A 27,747-nucleotide genomic window follows, 5' to 3' on the forward strand; every position below is an offset into this window, starting at 1 on the left:
TACAAACTACTTTATGAAGAAGATCAACAATCAATCTAAAACAAGGAAATTAAGAACGTTAATTATTACAAATGGAAATTACAGAAGATACATAAAAAACTTTACGGAGAAGATCTATACTCAATATAAAACATGGAGAACCGAAACCACCTCATTAATCACTGCGAACTCAATAGATTAAGGAAACAACTAACTATTAATCTTCAACGATTAATTAAACCTATGGTGATTTCGATCAGAAAGGGAACCCTCAACCGATCCTGAACACCTTAGTTCAACTAAGTAGGTGAACTGAAAAGAGGTACTAATCTCCAATTGATTCACCATCGTTACTTGTTAAATACTAGTGTTAACTCCTCCTATTGATCCTATCCTGAAGATCAAGAGTATGGAACAGTTCTCGGAGAAAATCAACAATCAAATAAAAGTAACGGTAAATGTAAAGTACAGAGAATAGGATATTTGGGGTTTGTTATGGAGTATTGGTTATTGTTCTTGTGAAATAACGTTAAAGATCCCTCTTGCTGGGCTCCAAGTTATGAAGCCAAATATTTAAATCCCCAAACATGAACACTGTTTGTTTAAAAACATACTTTCCTGATTACAACCAAATCTTTGATATAATGTTGCTCTGAATAACACTTAAGATTTGGCAGTTTTCAGGTTAGTAGTTACCATCTTACGTTTTTTCTAGTTCTTCGTCTCTTGACTCAAACTCTCACTCTCTTTGTGGCACTCTCTCTCTTACTCTTTTACTCTCTCTTTCTCTCACAGTGTGTCTCTTCTACCTTCCTAGCTCCAGTATAGAAGGCAATAAAAGTAAACAACATGAATTGCAAGAATTAAAGAGAGATCTAACTAGAATAGCAAGAGATCAACAATAGAAAAAGGAATACAATTATGAAACAACAAAGAACTTACCAATTGCATTGAAGAAGAAATGTAGATCTACAAAAGAAAGTTCATAAACTACAACTAACAATACAAATGAATTACAAGAGAAGAAGAATTCTACAACTACAAGAGAACAATTAAGGAAGGAAAAGGAAAATTAAGAGAGAAGAAGAAGAAGTAGATCTAGATCTAAACCTAATCCTAATTCTAATCCTAGAGAGAAGTGATAGCTTCTCTCTCTAAAACTAACTTTCCCTCCAAAAATTAAACTAAACTAAACTAAAGTGTGAAATGATCTAAAGTATGTTAATTCTCCTTCAATCCTTGGCTTAAATAGCATCAAAAATGAGTTGGATTGGGCCCACAAGGCTTTAGAATTCGCTGGCCACGTATTGCTTTAAGTGGGTCATATGCCAGCAACGACGCGTGCGTGTACAGTGCATGTACGTGTCACCATACGTGTAGCAACCATGATAAATCTTATATCGTTTCGAAGCCCTAGATGTTAGCTTTCCAACGCAACTGGAACAGCATCATTTGGATTTTTGTAGCTCAAGTTATGGTTGTTTAAGTGCGTAGAGGTCGGCTTGACAGCTTTTGCGATTCCTTCATTTCTTCATGAGTTCTCCATTTTTACATGCTTTTCTTTCATTCCCTTGATCTAATCTTTGCCTCCTAAATCTTAAATCACTTAACAAACATATCAAGGCATCTAATGGAATCAAGGTGAATTAAGATTAAACAATTAAGGGCCTAAAAAGCATGTTTTCACTCTTAAGCACAATTAAAGGAGAATTTACAAAACCATGCTATTTCATTGAATAAATGTGGGAAAAGATGATAAAACCCTCTAGATTCAACACAAGATAAACCCTACAAATGAGGTTTATCAACCTCCCCACACTTAAACCAAGCATGTCCTCATGCTTAAACCAAGAGAAAGCAAAGGGCGTCAACATTTATTCAATGTAAACTAATCTAAATGCAACCTACCTATATGCAACTATCTATATGAATGCAACTAAATGCAAAATGATTCTACCTACTTGGTTAAAAATAAATCAATCCTCCAAGACATACATGCACAAGTAAGGCTGACAGCTCATGAATCCTACCAATTTAAATATCAAAATAAAGTTCAAGTAGACTTGCAAGAAGAATGCTCTTGAAAGCCGGGAATCAAGGAATTGAGCATCGAACCCACACCGGAAGTGTTTGCACTCTAGTCGCTCAAGTGTGTAGGGTCGATTCTCTCAATTCTCCCCTAATCATGCTTTCTAAGATTTGTTTTTCTTCTAACAATCAACATATATTTCATGCATGCATACAATTATCATGAGGTCTTTCTCTTAGGTTGTAATGGGGCTAGGGTCAAGGTAGGATGCATATTTGGTTAAGTGAGCTTGAAATTTGAATCTTTGATAAGCTTAAATTTCCCACCTAACCTATGACATCCTATACAATTTAAAAGATAACCTAACTACCCATTTTTCTCACCTTTTTTTTTTCACATACTCATGCCTTTCCTTTTCATTTCACAACACTTATGCATTGACCCTTATTGAGCTTTGCTTGGGGCATTTCATCCCCTTTTTTTTCTTTCTTTTTCTTTGTTTCTTTCTTTTTCTATTTTTTTTCTTTTCCATATTGTTTTTTTTCTTTTCCTTTTCCTTTTTCTCATTTTTTTTCTATATACAAGATCATCAATGCATAAGGTTTTACATTCATTACACATGAGCATGTACCCAATTTCCAATATTTTCAACAAAAATACAAAACTACCCTTTTATCCCAACCAATGTCCCATGTTTTCTCACACTTGAATGATACTCACACTCACTAGCCTAAGCTAATCAAAGATCCAAATAAAGGACATTTATTATTTTTCGCTTTAAGGCTTGTAATATGCTAAATTAAAGAACAAGTGGGTTAATCGTAGGCTCAAATTGGCTAACAATGGATGATAAGAGGTAAGGCTATTTGGGTAAGTGAGCTAATGAAACAATGGCCTCAATCATATAAATGCATGAATACACAAAATAATGGACATAAAGAATCAAACAAATCAAAGATCACAATCATAGAAAGAGAACAATTGCACACAAGAAGGAAAAATAAGTGGTTATAAGATGTAACCACGCCATTAGGCTCCAATCTCACAAGCTTGTGTTCTTAGCTCAAAAACCATGTTCCAAAATAAATTCTTTCAAGCAAGTTCAATGAAAAGTTTTTTCAAATTGGTAGGTTGCCCTAAAAATAATTTCTTGGAAAAGAAATTATCACCCTAACCAAGTAGCCCTAATAGGAAAGAAGTGGTAAAAATATGTACAAATTCTAACTAACATGCAAGCTATCATGCAAAGCAACAACTATCTAACTTTGGTGTTGAAAAAGAAATTGTTACCCATGGAGATCGGTCGAACGACCTCCCCACACTTGAAGATTGCACCGTCCTCGGTGCATGCAAAGAAGAGCAAGGTGGATGAGTTGCTACAATTGATGAGCTTCTCCGAAAGGTTGTGCGGATGACTTGTTCGTTGCCCCATCTCGAAGCTTTTCCTTTTTCTCCTTTCTTGGTGGCCAACCTAAAGGAAGAGAAAAAGAAAGAAAATTAAGCCTATAACAAAGATATCAAGGCAAAGAGAACATAGGCGGGGGCTAATGCCAAATAAGGGTAAGGTTCTCACTCCATGGTAGCTACAACATGTGAGTGAGAAAACAATATAGGCAAAGGGCATATGAACTAACACTTGATGCAAGAGTAAAGTCAAAGCATGAAGAGCATAGTGAGCATCAAGTTCAAATAAGAAAGAGTGGGTCATGAAAAATAATATTAGGTCATATCAATGCACAAAGACACAAGAGTCATACAAGATTAAGCATTGATTTAAAAGTTTTATCACCCAACAATATCAAACAAGTCAAGAGGCACCAAAATAATGCAAGACATTCTCAACAATTGCGTATAAGAATTCAACACCATTATTAAAATAAGAAACTCGAAAAAAAATAAAGTAAAAACAGGCTATAAAAATAAAATGAAAATGCAAATAAGAGAAGTATATGAATGCAATGGACAAAACAAAATGGAAGATGAGAAAAAAAACTCTTTTTTTTTACCGACGCACACGCGTCAGGCACGCTTACGCGCCGATGTGCATTTTGGCGTAAGGACGCGTACGCGGTAGGTGCGCGCATGCGTGGGTGAGGTTGGGCCAAACGCATAATGCTGGTCCAGAGCTGGCACAACTCTCGGGACATTTGCCTGGGAACCACTTTAGCGAATCGGGGCGCACGCGGCATGTGCGCGGGCGTGTGCATATGCAAAATAAGGACATCGACGCGTAAGCACGCAGTGGGCGCACGCGTACACACAGTTGTGCAATTGGCCCAGCTATTGCGCGAGATTGGCCCAACTCTCTGGAAAAAGTATGGGCCTGAATAATGCGTATGGACGCGCACGCGCACAGCGTGCGTACGCGTCCTTGACTCTTTTTTTTTTCAAAAATACTATAAACAGCTAAAAGTCTAACATTACCTACAACTCCAAAATCAACTACAAATACAAAATTATAAAATTCTTTTTGGTTGTTGAAGAGTTTTCAAATATAAACAAGGAGACTTGCATCACAAGTAACTAACAACCAAATTATTAAGACAACTATATATGAGAGAAGAGAAACTACCTATAATGACAACTCAAATCACTTATTATTCAAAGCTACAAGGGAGTGGAAAGAGTTTACCATGGTGGAGTGTCTCCCACCTAGCACTTTTATTTAAGGTCCTTAAGTTGGACATTTGGTGGAGTCCTTGCTAGGGTGGCTTATGCTTGAACTCTTCCTTAAATCTCCACCAATGCTTGCATTTCCAGTAGCCTCCGATATCCCAAATTAAGCGTACAAGGCCTTCAAGGAGGCTTAAGCAAGCGACAAGGCCCCAAAGTTGATGGTTGTCTATGTATATTCCGGGATCCCATACTTTGTTTGTCAACCCCCTTTCTTTTTTATCTTCATGTTTCCAATAGGGTGAAAAACTTATTGAGTTCTCTTTGTGACTCCTAGTCATCATTCTAATTCCATTAACTTGAGTACCACTCCACCTTTGAATCCAAAAATTTGAGTTTCTACCCACTATGTACCTTGCTTCTTGTTGCCAACCAACATCCAACTCTTTTCTACTTTCTAACCCATAAATAGTTCTAAGTTGACCATCCGTTTCTAACGATGCATATTGATATGGGCCAAGAAAATTAAAGGATGAGATGATTACCCACTCAATTTGTGATTTGGATGGTGACTTAGCAAGGAAGATATCTAATGGGCTTGACATTGTAGGCTCCACTTCCTTTGGCTCCTCCTTGATGATTTCCATCTTTTGACAACTCTCTTCAACTTTCTCTTGTTTGCTAACTTCTTCCAACCCTTCCTTATTGATCAAAACATGCATTGGAGGTTGTGCACACGCCTCCTCAACATCGGTTTCACATCCCATGGAAGAAGCTTCAACAAGATCACCATTGTCGCTTGGTGTAGCGTTGTCTTCAATGATGGAGTTTTCTTCTCGTTCAACCTCCCCTAGGTCTTCTTCCACTTCTTCTTCTTCAACAATCTCCATCTCTTCCACTTGTTGCAAGACACGCTCCATTTCCTTGTGCTCAACTTGAGACTCTAAAATTTCCCTTATACTTCCCTCTTCAGTTGCTTTTTCACAATCATCCGTGGACATATTATGCTTGTGGCATGAATCCCATGAGTCTAACTTTTGACGGATGGTTGCTTGAAGCCGATCTATTACTTCCTTGAGATGATCCTTTGAATCTTGTTCCTCTTCACTAACATAAGTAGGATCATATGGCTCTTGGATTGATGGACATGGATATTCTTCCATGGAGAGTCGTGATAGAAAGGAATATTCATCATGTGGTTGGAAAGGAGGTTCACCAAATCTTGGAGGTTGGAAGGTGTTTTGGTTATTGGTAGAAGGTGGAATTATACGGGACATAAGTTCTTAGAGGGTAGTGGTGAAACTAATGAGTGCGGTTTGGAGCTCTTCTTGCTTTTGAGGAATGATACCAAGTGTATCATCCATGGAAACTTGGTTTGAAGGGTAAAGATGTTGGAGTGGTGGTGATTCAATGGTTGCTTGTTCAAAATTATCACAAGGATATGCATAGGGGGAATATGGATTAGGATTGTGTGGAGGCAATTGGTGGAAATAGGATGTGGATTGAGAATATGGTGGTTGGAATAACGGTGTTTGAGGACTATATTGAGGGTATGGTGCATGGAACGATGGTGGTTGAGTGGAATAATCATGATAAGAACCATCATATCCATTGGAATGATATGCATTATAGGAGGGATTACCATCATAGTAGCTTGAATGAGGAGGTTGCCATGGTGAGTGCTCATACGGATGTGGCTCCCTTCTCAAAAATTTATCTCTCCCATAATGTGAGCCATCATTCAAGTTTCCATCACCTACAACATAGTCATAACCATATCCAAAACCACAAGGACGAGAATTCATAGTGACAAATAAAAACAAAACTAATAGAGTCCGAAAACTAACAAAAACTAACAAACAATCCAAAAAATAAAGCTATTCACAATATTCACATATATACAATAACCAATAACACAACACCATTGCAACTCCCCGGCAACGGCGCCATTTTTGATGATTGGACTTTTGACGGTTTAGAATTCACAATAAGTCTCGTTGTAATATAGTTTCTAAACCAACATTAGTCCTTTCATACAAAAATTTGTTTGTCACAAGTACAAACCCCTAAATTTATAAACCGAAGTATTGAACCTCGGGTCGTTCTCCCTAGGAATTGCAATAAAGTGTTCTTGTTATTGGTTATGAGGTATTGTTTGGGGTTTATGGGATAAGAGACATGAAATGTAAATGGCAATGAAAATAAACTAACAACTAAAAGAGGCTCTTGACAAGGTATGAGAACTAGAAGTCCTATCCTAGTTATCCTCCTCAATTGTGATCATAAATTGTTCATTGCTACCACTTAGTTAACCTCTAATCATGGAAGAAAGTCAAGTGGATGAATCAACTTGATTCCACAAGTCCTAGCCAACTCCCAAGGGAAAGACTAGCTTTAGTGGTATCCAAATCAATTAGCAACTTCTAATTATCAATCAACAAAGGAATTAGATAACTCAAGCGTCACTAATTACTCTACCAAAGCCAAGAGGTACAAAATCTAACTCATATCTAGAAGAGGCATTTCAACAAACACATAGAAGACATTAAAGGTAAACATTATTAATTGCAAGAATTAAAGGAACAAAATCTAACTAACAACTAGAAGAAGCATTACATCAAACATATAGAAGGCAATAAAAGTAAACAACATGAATTGCAAGAATTAAAGAGGGATCTAACTAGAATAGCAAGAGATCAACAATAGAAAAAGGAATACAATTATGAAACAACAAAGAACTTACCAATTGCATTGAAGAAGAAATGTAGATCTACAAAAGAAAGTTCATAAACTACAACTAACAATACAAATGAATTACAAGAGAAGAATAATTCTACAACTACAAGAGAACAATTAAGGAAGGAAAAGGAAAATTAAGAGAGAAGAAGAAGAAGTAGATCTAGATCTAAACTTAATCCTAATTCTAATCCTAGAGAGAAGTGAGAGCTTCTCTCTCTAAAACTAACTTTCCCTCCAAAAATTAAACTGAACTAAACTAAAGTGTGAAAGTATCTAAAGTATGTTGATTCTCCTTCAATCCTTGGCTTAAATAGCATCAGAAATGAGTTGGATTGGGCCCACAAGGCTTTAGAATTCGCTGGCCACGTATTGCTTTAAGTGGGTCATATGGCAGCAACAACGCGTGCGCGTTTAGTGCGCATACGCGTCACCATACATGTAGCAACCATTGCAAATCTTATTTTCGAAGCCCTAGATGTTAGCTTTCCAACGCAACTGAAACCGCATCATTTGGATTTTTGTAGCTCAAGTTATGGTCGTTTTAAGTGCGAAGAGGTCGGCTTGACAGCTTTTGCTATTCCTTCATTTCTTCATGAGTTCTCCATTTTTACATGCTTTTCCTTCATTCCCTTGATCCAATCTTTGCCTCCTAAATCTGAAATCACTTAACAAACATATCAAGGCACCTAATGGAATCAAGGTGAATTAAGATTAAACAATTAAGGGCCTAAAAAGCATGTTTTCACTCTTAAGCACAATTAAAGGAGAATTTACAAAACCATGCTATTTCATTGAATAAATGTGGGAAAAGATGATAAAACCCTCTAGATTCAACACAAGATAAACCCTACAAATAGGGTTTATCAACCTCCCCACACTTAAACCAAGCATGTCCTCATGCTTAAACCAAGAGAAAGCAAAGGGCGTCAACATTTATTCAATGTAAACTAATCTAAATGCAACCTACCTATATGCAACTATCTATATGAATGCAACTAAATGCAAAATGATTCTACCTACTTGGTTAAAAATAAATCAATCCTCCAAGACATACATGCACAAGTAAGGCTAAGGTCCCATGACGGCTCATGAATCCTACCAATTTAAATATCAAAATGAAGTTCAAGTAGACTTGCAAGAAGAATGCTCTTGAAAGCCGGAAATCAAGGAATTGAGCATCGAACCCTCACCGGAAGTGTTTGCACTCTAGTCGCTCAAGTGTGTAGGGTCGATTCTCTCAATTCTCCCCTAATCATGCTTTCTAAGATTTTTTTTCTTCTAACAATCAACATATATTTCATGCATGCATACAATTATCATGAGGTCTTTCTCTTAGGTTGTAATGGGACTAGGGTCAAGGTAGGATGCATATTTGGTTAAGTGAGCTTGAAATTTGAATCTTTGATAAGCTTAAACTTCCCACCTAAGCTATGACATCCTATACAATTTTAAAGCTAACCTAACTATCCATTTTTCCACCTTTTTTTTCACATACTCATGCCTTTCCTTTTCATTTCACAACACTTATGCATTGACCCTTATTGAGCTTTGCTTGGGGCATTTCGTCCCCTTTTTTTTCTTTCTTTTTCTATTTTTTTCTTTTCTTTTCCATATTATTTTTTTTTCTTTTCCTTTTCCTTTTTCTCTTTTTTTTCTATATACAAGATCATCAATGCATAAGATTTTACATTCATTACACATGAGCATGTACCCAATTCCCAATATTTTCAACAAAAATACAAAACTACCCTTTTATCCCAACCAATGTCCCATGTTTTCCCACACTTGAATGATACTCACACTCACTAGCCTAAGCTAATCAAAGATCCAAATAAAGTACATTTATTGTTTTTCGCTTTAAGGCTTGTAATGTGCTAAATTAAAGAACAAGTGGGTTAATTGTAGGCTCAAATTGGCTAACAATGGATGATAAGAGATAAGACTATTTGGGTAAGTGAGCTAATGAGACAATGGCTTCAATCATATAAATGCATGAATACACAAAATAATGGACAGAAAGAATCAAACAAATCAAAGATCACAATCATAGAAAGAGAACAATTGCACATAAGAAGGAAAAATAAGTGGTTATAAGATGTAACCACGCCATTAGGCTCCAATCTCACAAGCTTGTGTTCTTAGCTCAAAAACCATGTTCCAAAATAAATTCTTTCAAGCAAGTTCAATGAAAAGTTTTTTCAAATTGGTAGGTTGTCCTAAAAATAATTTATTGGAAAAGAAATCATCACCCTAACCAAGTAGTCCTAATAGGAAAGAAGTGGTAAAAATATGTACAAATTCTAACTAACATGCAACCTATCATGCAATGCAACAACTATCTAACTTTGGTGTTGAAAAAGAAATTGTTACCCATGGAAATCGGTCGAACGACCTCCCCACACTTGAAGATTGCACCGTCCTCGGTGCATGCAAAGAAGAGCAAGGTGGATGGGTTGATACAATTGATGAGCTTCTCCGAAAGGTTGTGCAGATGACTTGTTCGTTGCCCCATCTCGAAGCTTTTCCCTTTCCTCCTTTCTTGGTGGCCAACCTAAAGGAAGAGAAAAAGAAAGAAAATTAAGCCTATAACAAAGATATCAAGGCAAAGAGAACATAGGCGGGGGCTAATGCCAAATAAGGGTAAGGTTCTCACTACATGGTAGCTACAACATGTGAGTGAGAAAACAATATAGCCAAAGGGCATATGAACTAACACTTGATGCAAGAGTAAAGTCAAAGCATGAAGAGCATAGTGAGCATCAAGTTCAAATAAGAAAGAGTGGGTCATGAAAAACAATATTAGGTCATATCAATGCACAAAGACACAAGAGTCATACAAGATTAAGCATTGATTTAAAAGTTTCATCACCCAACAATATCAAACAAGTCAAGAGGCACCAAAATAATGCAAGACATTCTCAACAATTGCGTATAAGAATTTTCAACACCATTATTAAAATAAGAAACTCGAAAAAAAAAGTAAAAACAGGCTATAAAAATAAAATGAAAATGCAAAGAAGAGAAGTATACGAATGCAATGGACAAAACAAAATGGAAGATGAGAAAAAAATTCTTTTTTTAAGCGGCGCGCACGCGTCAGGCACGCTTTGGCGCCGATGTGCATTTTGGCCTAAGGACGCGTACGCGCCAGTTGCGCGCATGCATGGGTGAGGTTGGGCCAAACACATAATGCTGGCATAGAGCTGGCACAACTCTCGGGACATTGGCCTGGGAACCACTTTAGCGAATCGGCGCGAACGCGGCATGTGCGCGGGCGCACGCATATGCAAAATAAGGACATCGACGCGTAAGCACGCAGTGCCCGCACGCGTACACACAGTTGTGCAATTGGCCCAGCTATTGCATGAGATTGGCCCAACTCTCTGGAAAAAGTATGGGCCTGAATAATGCGTATGGACGCGCATGCGCACAGCGTGCGTACGCGTCCTTGACTCTTTTTTTTTTTCAAAAATCCTATAAACAGCTAAAAATCTCCCTAACATTACCTACAACTCCAAAATCAACTACAAATACAAAATTATAAAATTCTTTTTGGTTGTTGAAGAGTTTTCAAATATAAACAAGGAGACTTGCATCACAAGTAACTAACAACCAAATTATTAAGACAATTATATATGAGAGAAGAGAAACTACCTATAATGACAACTCAAATCACTTATTATTCAAAGCTACAAGGGAGTGGAAAGAGTTTACCATGGTGGGGTGTCTCCCACCTAGCACTTTTATTTAAGGTCCTTAAGTTGGACATTTGGTGGAGTCCTTGCTAGAGTGGCTTATGCTTGAACTTTTCCTTAAATCTCCACCAATGCTTGCATTTCCAGTAGCCTCCAGGATCCCAAATTAAGCGTACAAGGCCTTCAAGGAGGCTTAAGCAAGCGACAAGGCCCCAAAGTTGATGGTTGTCTATGTATATTCCGGGATCCCATACTTTGTTTGTCAACCCCCTTTATTTTTTATCTTCATGTTTCCAATAGAGTGACAAACTTATTGAGTTCTCTTTGTGACTCCTAGTCATCATCCTAATTCCATTGACTTGAGTACCACTCCACCTTTGAATCCAAAAATTTGAGTTTCTACCCACTATGTACCTTGCTTCTTGTTGCCAACCAACATCCAACTCTTTTCTACTTTCTAACCCACAAATAGTTCTAAGTTGACCATCCGTTTCTAACGATGCATATTGATATGGGCCAAGAAAATTAAAGGATGAGATGATTACCCACTCAATTTGTGATTTGGGTGGTGACTTAGCAAGGAAGATATCTAATGGGCTTGACATTGTAGGCTCCAGTATACTTCCCTCTTCGGTTGCTTTTTCACAATCATCCGTGGACATATTATGCTTGTGGCATGAATCCCACGAGTCAAACTTTTGACGGATGGTTGCTTGAAGCCGACCCATTTCTTCCTTGAGATGATCCTTTGAATCTTGTTCCTCTTCACTAACATATGTAGGATCATATGGCTCTTGGATTGATGGACATGGATATTCTTCCATGGAGGGTTGTGAAGGAAAGGAAAATTCATCATGTGGTTGGAAAGGAGGTTCACCAAATCTTGGAGGTTGGAAGGTGTTTTGGTTGTTGGTAGAAGGTGGAATTATACGGGACATAAGTTCTTGGAGGGTAGAGGTGAAACTAGTGAGTGCGGTTTGGAGCTCTTCTTGCTCTTGAGGAATGATACCAAGTGTATCATCCATGGAAACTTGGTTTGAAGGGTAAAGATGTTGGAGTGGTGGTGATTCAATGGTTGCTTGTTCATAATTATCACAAGGATATGCATAGGGGGAATATGGATTAGGATTGTGTGGAGGCAATTGGTGGAAATAGGACGTGGATTGAGAATATGGTGGTTGGAATGACGGTGTTTGAGGACTATATTGAGGGTATGGTGCATGGAACGTTGGTGGTTGAGTGGAATATTCATGATAAGAACCATCATATCCATTGGAATGATATGCATTATAGGAGGGATTACCATCATAGTAGCTTGAATGAGGAGGTTGCCATGGTGAGTGCTCATACGGATGTGGCTCCCTTCTCAAAAATTCATTTCTCCCATAATGTGAGTCATCATTCAAGTTTCCATCACCTACAATATAGTCATAACCATATCCAAAACCACAAGGACGAGAATTCATAGTGACAAATAAAAACATAACTAATAGAGTCCGAAAACTAACAAAAACTAATAAACAATCCAAAAAAATAAAGCTATTCACAATATTCACATATATACAATAACCAATAACACAACACCATTGCAACTTCCCGGCAACGGCGCCATTTTTGATGACTGGACTTTTGACGGTTTAGAATTCACAATAAGTCTCGTTGTAATATAGTTTCTAAACCAACATTAGTCCTTTCATACAAAAATTTGTTTGTCACAAGTACAAACCCCTAAATTTATAAACCGAAGTATTGAACCTCGGGTCGTTCTCCCTAGGAATTGCAATAAAGTGTTCTTGTTATTGGTTATGAGGTATTGTTTGGGGTTTATGGGATAAGACATATGAAATGTAAATGGCAATGAAAATAAACTAACTAAATGAAGATTCTCCTTTAGCACCTAGAGGAAATTCCGTAGGCTAGACTTTCCATTTGTGAGATTGAGCGAATGATGGATGGCTTGGATGACCCGCAGATAGGGAAGGAGCTACCGCATGTAGAAACCTAGATAATCCTTGTTTTCTAGTTGCTACAGCATAGACGCCTGCGATCGAATCCGCGATGGTTTGCTGGCCTGGCCGATCATTCCGCTGGCATCTTGCATTCACGCCTCCGTTTGGCGCAGTCTGGTCAGCGCATCTGTTTTGGGTACAGAGGGCCATAGGTTTGAATCCTGTCACCTTGATGTGAGATCTGACAATATCTTCAGTGATGTGCAGTCGTCAATCTATCCTTCCTTTAGTGTGTAACCGATTTATGTTAAGCCCGCTAGCCCGATCATGATTTTTTTACCCCCAGAGTCGGTGAATTGACTTCGGGTTCACACCGATCAACGGCTCTTGACAAGGTATGAGAACTAGAAGTCCTATCCTAGTTATCCTCCTCAATTGTGATCATAAATTGTTCATTGCTACCACTTAGTTAACCTCTAATCATGGAGGAAAGTCAAGTGGATGAATCAACTTGATTCCACAAGTCCTAGCCAACTCCCAAGGGAAAGACTAGCTTTAGTGGTATCCAAATCAATTAGCAACTTCTAATTATCAATCAACAAAGGAATTAGATAACTCAAGCGTCACTAATTACTCCACCAAAGCCAAGAGGTACAAAATCTAACTCATATCTAGAAGAGGCATTTCAACAAACACATAGAAGACATTAAAGGTAAACATTATTAATTGCAAGAATTAAAGGAACAAAATCTAACTAACAACTAGAAGAAGCATTTCATCAAACATATAGAAGGCAATAAAAGTAAACAACATGAATTGCAAGAATTAAAGAGAGATCTAACTAGAATAGCAAGAGATCAACAATAGAAAAAGGAATACAATTATGAAACAACAAAGAACTTACCAATTGCATTGAAGAAGAAATGTAGATCTACAAAAGAAAGTTCATAAACTACAACTAACAATACAAATGAATTACAAGAGAAGAAGAATTCTACAACTACAAGAGAACAATTAAGGAAGGAAAAGGAAACTTAAGAGAGAAGAAGAAGAAGTAGATCTAGATCTAAACCTAATTCTAATTCTAATCCTAGAGAGAAGTGAGAGCTTCTCTCTCTAAAACTAACTTTCCCTCCAAAAATTAAACTAAACTAAACTAAAGTGTGAAAGTATCTAAAGTATGTTGATTTCCCTTCAATCCTTGGCTTAAATAGCATCAGAAATGAGTTGGATTGGGCCCACAAGGCTTTAGAATTCGCTGGCCACGTATTGCTTTAAGTGGGTCATATGGAAGCAACAATGCGTGCACATACAGTGCGCGTACGGTCACCATACGTGTAGCAATAATGGCAAATATTATATCGTTTCGAAGCCCCAGATGTTAGCTTTCCAACACAACTAGAACCGCATCATTTGAATTTTTGTAGCTCAAGTTATGGTTGTTTAAGTGCGAAGAGGTCGGCTTGACAGCTTTTGCGATTCCTTCATTTCTTCATGAGTTCTCCATTTTTACATGCTTTTCCTTCATTCCCTTGATCCAATCTTTGCCTCCTAAATCTGAAATCACTTAACAAACATATCAAAGCATCTAATAGAATCAAGGTGAATTAAGATTAAACAATTAAGGGCCTAAAAAGCATGTTTTCACTCTTAAGCACAATTAAAGGAGAATTTACAAAACCATGCTATTTCATTGAATAAATGTGGGAAAAGATGATAAAACCCTCTAGATTCAACACAAGAAAAACCCTACAAATGGGATTTATCAATCATCCCTTGCTTTTGCTTGAGACACACACACTCTCCTTCTCTCTCGATGTTTTTCTCACTCTGCAACCCTAGCCCTTCAACTCCATTTTCCTCCCTTTAGTTCGGGTTTCTCTTCAAATCTGGCTATTCTGTCAATGCTGCTCTGCGATATCTCTCTAAGAACATTGTGGATGGATTCCATAAATGGCTGCAGTGACACCGACAACATCTATGAAGAGGAAGAAGCAATTTCTTTAATGACTAAAAATGCCGATATATGCCCAACGGAATCGGAATCTGGTCCAGTCAAAGCGAGAGGGTGGCGACGGAAGCCCTAAAGGCAAATGTTACTATTTTTTGCCGCCAATGACCCCTCAGAACAGTGTCCAGAGGCATTGCAGAGGCCACGGCGGAAACCATTATGGCGAGTTCGCGACTGAAATGGTAGACCTCGGATGAGGGATTGGAAAAGTGGGCCAAACACAACAGAAGTTCTTTAATTCCAAATGTTCGCTCACCAGAACAGGTTAGATATTTGGTGATTACAGATTCAATAGAAACAAAGTGCATTGGATTGATTTTTATAGAATTTTCTACGTTTTAGTACAGAAGTTTTTTAAATATAAATGCATAAAAATTAACCATTTAAGAGTTAAAAAGTAAAAGTTAAGAGTTCCAGTGCGAACCAAATGGTGGAAAAATGAGAAATATAAGAGATAAATAGCTCCAATCTGAAGTAAATGAGGAAGCCAACAGTTGAAATTGAACCATATCGAATTTTATAGGTTTTTCCACATTTTAAAACAAAATAACTTTATCATTCAGGTGCATAAATTATATCTTTTAAGATTGAGAAATATAAGAGTCAAAATTAAGGAATATGGGATCAGTAATCCAAAGATTAAAAAATGATTTAGTATCATCACTGAAAGAAATAAATATCTGGTTTTTTTTTTATTAAAGTTACAAATTTTATCTGTCAGAGACCATGTTAAAAATACACATTTTACAGGTCCAATGTGACAATAAAAGTAAATTTCATCCAAAAATATTAATCAAAGAAGTTCAGACATCCAACAAACTGAATGGATTATTTGGAAATGAAATATAAACTCCATACACAAAGAGATCACAATTTATCACAGTTTATACACAAAGAGGTCAAAGGGAAAAATTTTTACCTTAACTTTCTTGAAAATTTTCTGACCACATTTCCATGTTAAGTAAAACTGTTTTGCAATTTGAGAACCGAAACCAACAACCTCCTCAATCGCTCTCTTATACATCTTTATCCACGAAGAAATCACATTATAAAAAAAGTTAATTGGCATCCACATATCAACATAAGTGGAGAATAACATTGTCATAATCACATACAACTTAACATTGTCATAATTCAATCTCCTTATATTCAGCGCATTAAACCTCCTCTGAGAAAATCAATAAACACATCAATAAATTAAACTTTCTTCTTAATTAATTGAATGGTTTAAGCGAAAGGAAACTAACCAAATCACCTTCAATGACGTATTTGGAGACTTCATCTCTAAGAGTGATGAGATCCTCTTCGCTGAGATCCTTAGTGACCTTGTTGTCCATGCTTATATCGCAGAGAATCTTGCGAGCTCTGCTCCTTCCAATTCCATGGATGTACTGTAGCGAGAACTCAATTCTCTTGTTGTTCGGAATCTCCACTCCGCCAACTTGAGCGCACTCTATGCTTAACTCTCTCACCTGAGCACATAAATTCGAAAGTAAACAAACAAATTTCAGAAATGTAAGGTAGAGTTTGTTTTATGTTACCTTGGGAGGGTTGAGAACAGGGAAATAGACGGCTCTGGAAAGAGGTCTAGGGTTTGAGATTAGGGCGAGAGAGGGAGCTATAGGCATCGCTAGCGTTTGTGCCATGCTCGAGTTGTTCTTCTTCTTTCTCTGCTGCTAAATAGAAGTAAGAGATAAATAGAAATTAAAACCAAAAGAAGCAAAATTGTCTCAACACAACTCCTCATTCCAATGTATTATATTAACATAACAACCCATAAAAGAAGCAAAAACTTTAGCATATAAAATATTAGAACCACTAAATATATATCAGAAACCAATCTTTAACTTCAAAAAAAGCTAAAAAAGTTTTTTCTCTTTCTACAATCAACCAGTTCTTCTCATTTCACTCGTTCTAAAATATGTATTATCTCAAAAAAAAAAACATTACTAAACCACAAAAAAAAAGAACAAATTAAATATAATTTATATAAATATAAGCAAGAAGAAAAATAAGTCCGGCAAGCTTCAGCTCTATATGAGGAAATTCAAATTATTAGCCGTATTAGCTTCTCTAATAAGCACCCAACCCCAATCTAGTTCAACAAAATACTATCTTAATTAGGAATATGAAAGCTAATCAAATTTAATTAAGCATAAAGCAGAGTTTGTTACACACAGAAAGCATATATATAAGAGGAAATAGGAAATGTAAAAGCATATATACTCCGACTACTGCATGTGGACAGTACTCTTAATGTGAAACAGATGAAAATACATAATCGGTGGCGTTCTGAATTAAGTAATTTCCACACAGAAATTAAAATTTCACTAATTAATCAAGATTCATATTATGTATAGTTATGAGCAGTGAAATTAAGTAAAGGTGATATTGGGTCAGAGAGAGGGAGAATGAAGAGGTACGAACCAGGGATCGCTGGAATATTCGAAGAGCTTGCCTTTGGTAGAGAAGATGATGAGTGCGACTTCGGCATCGCATAGCACTGATATTTCGTTTGCCTTCTTCAGCAAACGTACCTATCTACCTATCCTCTGTAACATTGAATCTCCTTCAATCTCCTTATATTCAGCGTATTAAACCTCCTCTGAGAAAATCAATAAACACATCAATAAATTAAACTTTCTTCTTAATTAAATTAAACGTATTTGGAGACTTCATCTCTAAGAGTGATGAGATCCTCTTCGCTGAGATCCTTAGTGACCTTGTTGTCCATGCTTATATCGCAGAGAATCTTGCGAGCTCTGCTCCTTCCGATTCCATGGATGTACTGTAGCGAGAACTCAATTCTCTTGTTGTTTGGAATCTCCACTCCGCCAACTCGAGCGAATTCTATGCTTAACTCTCTCACCTGAGCACACAAATTCGAAGAAAAATATAAGCAATAAGAAAAATTATTTAACTTATTTTTCTTGTAGACGTTCTGAACTCATTTCTATTTCCCTAACTGCGATGCAATCTCAGATCAAAATCCAGCTGGATACTCAATTAATCTCTTATCAATTTCCCTCTTATCAAACAAATCCTAATAGACTATTTTGTCTTGCAATCTATATATCCATATGGAAGGTTGTAATTCTGTACCTGTGGGGTAAGTACTGAAGGCAACTCCATGTAGCATATGAACCCATTGAGACTCCAATGACATAGAACTGTGGCCCTAACTCTAACTGATCAGCAAGTTCTTGAATGTCAAGTGCTTCACTTTTGAGCGAGCGTTTGGGATTTGGATCACTTTCTCCATACCCAGCTTGGTCATATTGCAGCAGATATATACCTAGTTCATTTATTAGTTCCTGTATATATGTATATATACACGTTGAGTAACCTTATTCAGCATATGAATATCTTAATTGTATAGTACTACTATTCTGTTTAAGTTGAAAGGGAATGAGTAATTGTACTTGGGGTGCGAGAAAGTTCATCTCTTTGGAGCTTCCAAAACCATGGACAATGATGATCTTGTACTTTGCCACATCCTTAGAAACCCCTCTCTCAAGATAAGCCAGGTGCCTCCCATCTCTGAGTTTAATTCTTGGTGAAATCATAGCAAAATCATCTTGGTTTGGAGAAACAACCTTAGTCCCCTGAAACAAAAATCCAATAACATATATAATATTGAAACCATTAAGAATGAACAAATTTTATCAGTGTTTACCTGACAGAAACCTCTGCAGAGTTGTTTTGTCTGAGATTGTGATGGTTTCTTATCATTGAACAATAGTTTAAGGTGATGTCCGAATCTTTTCATCTGTTCTTGATGACTTAGTAGATCCAAGCTATGCTTTTTATTTCTGTGTGCACATCAAATATGAATGGAATGAAAACTGAATTTGGTTCATTTGGTTTGTTTAAATCAGAGAAAATCAAATAAAAAGCAATCGGATCATGGAATTCATGAATTGTTGCGATATGATGAAGGAAAAGGAACAAAAAGTAGACCTTTTGACAACGAAGAGGGATCCCTCGACGTCATTACGGCTCTGCAAACAGTAATTGTAGAAAGAAGAGAGAGAAAGCGTTAGATAGAGAGAGATAGAGAATGGAATAGATGAAATGAAGGAGATTATAAAGGAACGAACCCATTGGGAGAGGTCGATGTTGAACTCGTAGAAGGTGACGTGTGCAGCGGTGATGAGGATTTCCTCGACGAAGGGATCGATGCGCTGAAGATCAGTGAGGTTGAGGAGCTTGGTGCTGTGCTGGTCGAGATTGGGGATGAGCTTCCCGTTCTGAGACATTATGGAACCGCAAACACAAACCCTAGAATTTTGTGGGTTGGGTTTTGGCTTTCGATGTGTTCTGTGCCTGAGAGTGAAAATGGAAAAGGGGGCAGGGTTTAGGGTTTGAAGCAGCCGGTTCTACTGGCTTTTACTGGGAAGAAGGAGATCCATAGAGAGATTGATACACTGACACGATGAAGGAAGGAGGAAAGACAGATAGTGAGAAACTTAGAAGGGAGAGAGAAGGAGCAACGCAGAAACAGAGAGAATAGAATAACCTTTACCTTTAACAATCTACTTCTTCATTATTTTATTTCAAAATAACGTGAGGGCGACACCTGGCTTAATGAGCCACGGCAATTATACAAGTAGTAGATGTGATCATGACACATATACCTCCTTTATTTAATAACTAATAACGTTTGGAGGAATCATCATCAATCACCTTTGTTCCTTTCATTTTACCACCGAACCAAGCTTAAGGAAAATAAGAAAAAGAGAGACCATGGGTGAGGGAGGAAACCGTGACTTCCTTGACTTTTCGGTTTTAATTTCGGTTTCAATTTCATGCGATCCGTAACTCCAATAAAAAAATCCAATCCGATAAAAGTGTTCGTATCCTCCTCCTCTACGCATTGACGTTATTTTTGTTCGGTGGAAGCTGATGGTGATGTAGCTCCCCTTCCTCTTGAGTGCGGCCAATTGGAGTTCTAGGAGGCACAGACGATTTTTGACGTTTTTCTCTTCAGCAGCCTGATTAGAAAGCTTCTCCGGGATTTCAAGTATTTTGATTTCGTACGGAGGTAGGGTTTGGTAACTTTATAATAATTAAATGTGAATTTGATAAGTGAATGTTGATTTGATTGATTATTGTTTGAGTTTGAATGAGTTAATTTGGTTGAATTATTATTGTTGATTGTGATTTGTTGGTTCGGCTATATGAATGGCCAATTGGGGTGTTTTGGTGAATTTTGGGCTGGAATATCGTTGAAAATAAAGTATAAATTTGGTGAGATTTGATGGTCAAGGGATTAAATTAAAAGTTACGAAGAATCGGTAACTGAGAAACTCGAGAACGGATTAAAATAAAAGTAATATTTTGAAAAGAAAGGGGCTAAGGGTTTCGGTTTTGATTTAAGAGAAAGATTAGTAATTAAATTGTATTTTTCAGGGGGTAAAATGGGTATTTTGTAAAAGACCAGGGTTGTTTTCATAAATATGAAAATAAGTGGGGGTTCAAATATAATTTTATAAAATATCGAAGTTAAAAATAGAATATTAAAAAGTTCGTGATTTAGAAAGTAATTAATAAAGTTTAAAAATAAGATTTTATAAACTAAGTTTTAAAAGAAGATTAGAAATATATATTATTTTATAAGAATATTATAATGTGTAATATTAATGAGTAAGCAAGCAAGCAAAGTAATCCTAAAAGCTTTAGAGAAGGTAGACTTAATTAAAGAACTTTATAATTCTTTTTCATAAGACACTTAGAGAAAGGCAAGGGAACAATGTGAGGATGATTTATATTATGAACGATAAGAAATAAAGAAGAAGAAAGAAAAGAAAAAGAAAGAAAAATATTAAAGAAACCTCCGCCACAGAAGAGCAGAGAGCAAAGATTAAAGGAATCTAAAGAACCTCTGCCATAGGAGAGCAAAGAGTAGGAATAAAAGAAATGAAAGAAAGAACAAGCTAAGATGATTATGTATCTGCTAAAGATGAGCAGAGATATGGTGGTGAGTCCACCGAGATTTGCTTCCAGAGATACATCGGCCAATCTAGGGAATAGTCGCACCTATAAGACAGAGGTTGCTTACATTGGTTATCGCTACATACATTGGCTAGAGAAAGCCTCACCTGTAAGACAGAGGTTGCTGACAGAGGTTATGTTTGCATACATCGGCTCAAGAGAGTCGCACCTGTAAGACAGAGGTTGCTTACAGTGGTTATGACATTGGAAACCAAACTCAGACAAAGGTTGCTGGGTTGCGTCGGGAGCGGGTCGAAACCGACTGATGAGCTCATTACCTGCACTAGGGATAGACATGCATCATATTTGTTTGTGCATACTTGTTTGTGATTGTGTTTTCTATGATTGTGTGCTTGTGATTGGTTTCTGCGTTATATAATTGTTGAATTGGAATGTCCCATGTTGACTGTTATTGCTGACCAAGTATATATAAAATGAACTAAACTTCTAATCCTGACCCTACTAAGAACTCCCCAGTTCTTACCCCCTATCTCCACCCCCTTTCAGCTAGAGGTGTGAAGGGTTATTGCAAAGCGGCGGAAGCACAGAGGAATATGTTTATGAGTTGAGTTGTTAGAATTTATTTTTCCCTCGCCTTGTTAGTTAGAGTTTTATTCAGAGAGTTAGGTTCTGTAATTACTTTTGTATGTAATATTACAATGTATTATTAATATTAAGTATGTGAATATGTGTTGTTTGTACTTGTTGAAAAAGTTATAGTTTTAGTAAAACCATCGATAGATTTACATGTAAAGGCTCAATATTAAATAGATAATAAAAGGAATTAAGTTAGTAACGTCTTACTTTTGGTACGATCTTAAGGTGCTAAAAGTTAGGGTGTTACAAAATTCAACTATTCAAAGTAATGTTCATTCTAATCTTAAATTCATTGATTATTCAACAAAAATTCTTATTAAATCTATTGAAATCACGAAGGAAAATACTAAAGATGAGGACGCATCATATATCATCTTGGAGGACTATACTTTATATTAAATTTTTTAACATCAAAAGTCTCGGTAATGATTCTTTAGATGTTAATGAGTTAAAGGATAATTTTTAATGAAATTTTAGAAATCGCTTATTATTCCGTTTTAAGTTCATAAGTTTATAAAAACATAGATTTTCTGGAATTTGAACTAAAACACAAAAATTAGATATATATTCTTATTCGTTTTGATTTTTTGATATTTTATTTAAATCCAAATGTGGGAATTTCTTTATTGACATTCAATAATATTAATGTGTTACCTTAATACTAATCAAGAAAAAAAGGGACAGCTTAACAAACTAGCTTATAACATACCTATCTGTACCTTGACTTGCGTTTTGAGTTTGTACCGTATTTTCTTATTTCAATAATAACGGCTGAGGACTATATGGGTAAATAGGAAAAAGTTTGGTAACCAAAATTTTTCAGCCATAATTAGCCAAAACTTTCCATAATTCACTTCATTTATATCATTTAATATCAGTTTTATTTTTTATCTCACTATCTTATCATTCTACTTATCACCGTTCTTATCAAATCTACTTATTAATGATATTAATTATAAAATCATATCTATTTTTATTAGGCATTATTGTAATCAATACTTAATATTCTTTTTTATAATTTGATTTTTATATATAAAAATACAATAAAGATTAATAATAATTATATTTAAGAACGGTAATTATAATATCAATTACATTAAATAATTGCAATTGATTCTTTGTCCGTTATGGTATTTATCATCAATTATTGGAGATATGAAACATGAAACTTATCCTAATATATACTTTATGTTAATTCAATCATATTCATTAAAAAATCACAAGAATAACACCATTGCAAGCACAATAGTGTATAAGCCAAGAAATTTTACAAGAAATTGTTTTTAACTAGTTTTGATGAGGTATGGTAATAAACCGATTTTTTTTATGTTTTTATGTGTATTTATAATTATATTGTACTACTATGTTCATCAGTGGCGGAACCAGAAATTTCATAAGAGGGGGGCCAATTAAATATAAAATATAACAAAAAATTAACAAAATATGATTTGTAGCATATATATCAAAAAAGTAATTATATTATATAAAAGTCAATGTTCGACTACATACTTTAAGATTTTGATATTTTTTAATCTTGCTCAAGTTGTGTCACAGGTTGTTCAATAATATTTTGAACATTACTCAAAGAATCTGAAGCTGAATTTTGTTCATCATATATTCTCTCTTTTCTCTTAAAAAATGAGTGAATTATTTTCATCTTTGACATTTTTAACTTAACTTGAACTATCTAACAAAAAAAAAACAAAAATAATTGCATATATATTATTTTCTTTAAAAAAAAATATTAAATCTATAGAAGTTGTTAAAATTTTTTAATTATTTAGCTTTCATAATTTTTGCAGAGAATTATTGCATTTAATGGATAATAATGTGATTGAGAGATGTTAGAGATTTGATTTGAGAGAAACTGAAATTGATTTTGGAAAGAACATTAAAGACTCCAAATATGCAGCAAAATGATAGATGATAAGGAGGATGAGTGATAAGGAAGTGTATGTCACTTGCTTGTCAAGAAAATGAAAACTTTTACATAACATTTCTATATTATAATTATTTTTTGGCTACCTAGCATTACCCGGGTAAATAATACGTTTACTTTTGATAATATAACCGGGTCATTATACTCGGCTGATGCATAGAATGTAACACATGCAGTTCAAAGATTCAAAGGTAACGACTAATAAATTCACTACCAATAAATCCACTACCATAATATCAAGTGACCATGTCACCAGCAAGTTTTCATTCAGACAAGAACGAAATAACACATTGAGAACTGAGAATATCTAACCCAGAATTTGATAACAAGATGTGGGGTTCAAAACAGAACAATTTTTCTTCTTCCCAATCAATATGGTATTTATTCTCTAACCATCCACCTAAGCCTCACAGACACAGTAACTAGCTAAGCCAAGTCTAAAATTCTCTGAACCAGAAGAATACTAGTATAATTATTGATCATAGATTGAATTATTATTGCATTAAGGAATGAAAAAATTAAAAAATAAATTAATTAATTAGTGAAGTGATGCAGCACATTAAGAAAAAGTCTAACAAACTTGTCAAGATTTGAATAATTAAAATGACATCCACTAAGACATTACAATACATGTATATTGGCAACTATGCAATAGGTGTATTAGTAAGAATGGCTATACACGGCGAGCCTCCACACAGTTCACATACCTATATGCAAATAAGGGAGATTCAAAATAACCAGGTCTAAAACACGATGGTTACAGGCCGGAACTAATTTTTGAAAGGAATCAATGAATTGAGGGACGTTTTCTCAACCAACATGGAGTAATCTAGTAAATGATGACATTATTTTAGAAAATATGTGGGTTTAAATATGTGATTCTTTATGGAGTTTAACAAATTTGAAAACTTTATACCATGGTAACATTGTTCAAAGTTACAAAATGTCATTAGAAAAATCAAAAGAACAAAAACAGACTTAAACTATTTAAAGTTGAGTATAAAAAATAGATAGGATTAGGTATAAAGATTTGACTGAGTTGAATGAATGGAAAACAAGCAAGAAATGAAAGAAAATTCATAGATTTGATAGAATACACAATATTCTTGCAATATAAAAGTGGATTCTACTTGTTAGAATATAATTAGCATCAATTAGGATCAATTAGTATTATTTAGTATATCTGAATATTTATTTTAGGAGATTACGTCTTTATTATTACGATTCTCTTAGTACCTATAAATACCCTTTTATATTGTATCATTCTACACAACTTGAATAGACACACAAATCCTTTCTCCAGTTTAGTCTCTTGTTTCTAACACTACTAACTTTATTCAACCACATAGTGTGTGCTTGGATTACAGTTTGCAAACTGGAGTTTGCATAAAATTAATTTTGCAAACTTGATTTTGATCAAAAGTAAGTTTGTGTTAAAGTGATTTATGTTTGGTAATTTTTGTATCAAAATGGATTATAGTAAAATAAATATTATTTGGCTTATACCATTCAAAATCACTTTTAAATAAAAAATTACTAAAATGGACATCAACTTAAAATTTTTTTATATTATCTTATTATTTTAATTTAGATATTTAAATAGATCTTATTAATTAATTTTATAATAAAATTAATATTTATTTACTAAAATAAAAATAACATATAAAAAAAAAATATATTTTTAAATAAAAATAAAAAATATAAATTATATATATATATATATTCAAATATGTTACATTTTTTAAACGTTCTTGATGATCTTTTTATATAATATATTTTTAGTATTTTTAGTACTCTTTTTTTAGTATGTTATAATTTTTTACTATTATTATTATTTACAGTTAATTTTTTATTTAATTTACTTTATCTAATAGAATCAATAAATCATATTATAAAAAGATAGTAACAAACATAATACACAAAAATCACAATTATAAAAGTGTATAATGTCAAACAAACAGTTGAAAAAAGATAAAAATAATAAATAATAGAAAAATAGAGCTCATATAAATAGAAATAACAAGAATTTTATAAATAATACAATAACATATATACAGGATAAAGTTGGTAAAAGGTAAATAAATGGTTAGTATCTATGGCCAAAAGCCCATTAAGAAAATGTAGAAGCTAAAAATAGTTGCTTCTTGTAAACGTGGTTTTGGCAGCAAAATCACTTCTGCGTTCAAGAGAAAAAAATTTGCCAAAACAAAAGTTGAAACTTTCAAGAAATTTAAACGTGCTTCTTCCCTTCCAACGGGTTTTCCAAACAAAAAGTAAATTCATTTAAGCCAAATTTAAAAAAAAAAAAAAGAAAAATAGATACCAAGATCAGATTGCATAGTAACAAAGATGAATGAGACTTGAACCGAAGAAATTATGCACAAAGCAGAAAATATTATCATTCATTATCATTTTGTATAGTTTTACAACAATTGTATCTATGCCTAATTATACACATGAGGATCACCAATGGAGTTTCTTCAGCCCTAACAGATTTTTTTCCAATTATAGAGACTTACTAACTAACTCCTCCAATATAGATTAAGCATGAACTATTTTAAGGTAATTCACAAAACTGTTGTTTTTATTAGTTTTGTTTAGTGATGACCCAAGCAATAAACACTACTGATCCAAATATCAAGACTTTAGGAGGTTCAGAAATTAAAGCAAAATTTGATCAAAATAGGGTTCGAACTAAAATACAGAAGGTACAGAGATGAATTGAAGCAAAATTAATTGATCAACAAGCAAACAAATTAAATTAAAACAAAAGTATGAAGACAAGGGAAAAGAGTGAACCCGTGAGAGGGGAGATGGAGCAATCGAGCAGTGCACAATAGGGCAATGGGAGAATGATGACGACGATAACACTAGGACGGATAGGCAGCCACACGACTCCATGATGACACGAATGTGCACGGTAGAGGGAAGAACAATGGATGTGCCTTTCCACTTTCCTTTTGCGCACGGAAGTTACATGGAGGAGGGAGCAGATCCGTGACAGAGAAGGATGTAGTGGCTAAACTAATGCAGGAAAGGTATATGGCGGCAAGGATTCTAGAAACTGGTGATTCGCGCCTTTTCCCTTCGTGCGAAAACGGGAAGAATACCCCTAGATTGGCAAATTTCGAATATTATATCTCACAGGTTGAGCTCTATTTGCAACAGTTTAGAACAACAAACCACCACTATCTTGATCAGTCTTTAAGGGAGACCGATAACACTATTAGAAGTGTAGCTATTCTGTCAATTTGTGGCGGTTCGAGAAAACGCCGACAATTTTCCGCCACAATTTTTCGGTTTTCTTGTAGTGATATAATATAAATGGAAATGAAGCTCGCTCTAAACTCAGAAGACTACCTAGAGCAGGATCCTTATGCGGGATGATCGCTAGCAGATCATAGAAGGGTACTCTCATCTCCATCTGTGGGGAAAGGATTGGGGTAAGAATTGGGGAGTCCTTAATAAGGTTAGGGGTTATCGGTTAAGTTCATTAGATATTTGTTATTATCAGACACCAGTACATAATAGAGAATATAGAATAACAACAAACAGAGAACTGAATACAAATAGAGAAGCATACTTCATACAAAAATATAATAGAGAAAGATGCGCAACTAAATATGATGCATGTCTGTCCTATGTAGGCCATAAGCTCATGTGTCGGGTTATATCCCACAACCCGACATTACCTAGGAACTAATCTCAGATATAGCTTTCTATTACCAATCCGTGTATATGTCATGTGGGAATACCACCAGTCCGTGACTACCGGCAATCGTCACAAAACTTGATGACGTAATATACGCATAATGGGAATTATTGATCAACAATTTGTGAACGTCCCGAAAATCAATGATTAATCAGTTTGTGGGTGGGACAATACCACAATTCTCGCAATTAATGATTAAATAGTTCATGGATTTTTTCCGCCTTTTGATGATTAAACAATTTGCGGACTGAGTAAGTGCGACAAAACCTTAGTCCTTGCCAAGCCAATATTTAATCTTTTAATTCCCTTTCACCATATCCTTTTCCTATCTCCACTGAACATTTATTCTTTCTTTAAGTCTTTCAACATCTTAATCCATCATAATACTGTCTTCATACCTCTCTTTAAGTATTTTATGAAAGGAAATGTAAAATTCTGGGCTTTAAATTGTCTTTCTAAGAGTTTTAAAAAAATTATTTTTTTGTCCCAG

The 27,747-nt window shown here is 35.2% G+C and overlaps 1 protein-coding gene across 1 annotated transcript in view; it reads right to left on the bottom strand.

Moving 5' to 3' along the window:
- The window catches only part of LOC107620785, a 24,005-nt gene extending 5,699 nt beyond the window's left edge, over positions 1 to 18,306 (bottom strand). The window contains exons 1-3 of the mRNA XM_016322907.2: positions 18,118 to 18,306; positions 16,557 to 16,691; positions 16,263 to 16,487 (exon numbers count right to left, since the gene is read on the bottom strand). Coding sequence (XP_016178393.2) covers positions 16,263 to 16,487; positions 16,557 to 16,691; positions 18,118 to 18,147 — 390 coding nt within the window. The 5' untranslated portion in view covers positions 18,148 to 18,306. The remainder of the gene's footprint in view (positions 1 to 16,262; positions 16,488 to 16,556; positions 16,692 to 18,117) is intronic.

Source organism: Arachis ipaensis, chromosome B10, assembly GCF_000816755.2.
Source record: "Arachis ipaensis cultivar K30076 chromosome B10, Araip1.1, whole genome shotgun sequence".
In the NCBI taxonomy this organism is placed as follows: domain Eukaryota; kingdom Viridiplantae; phylum Streptophyta; class Magnoliopsida; order Fabales; family Fabaceae; genus Arachis; species Arachis ipaensis.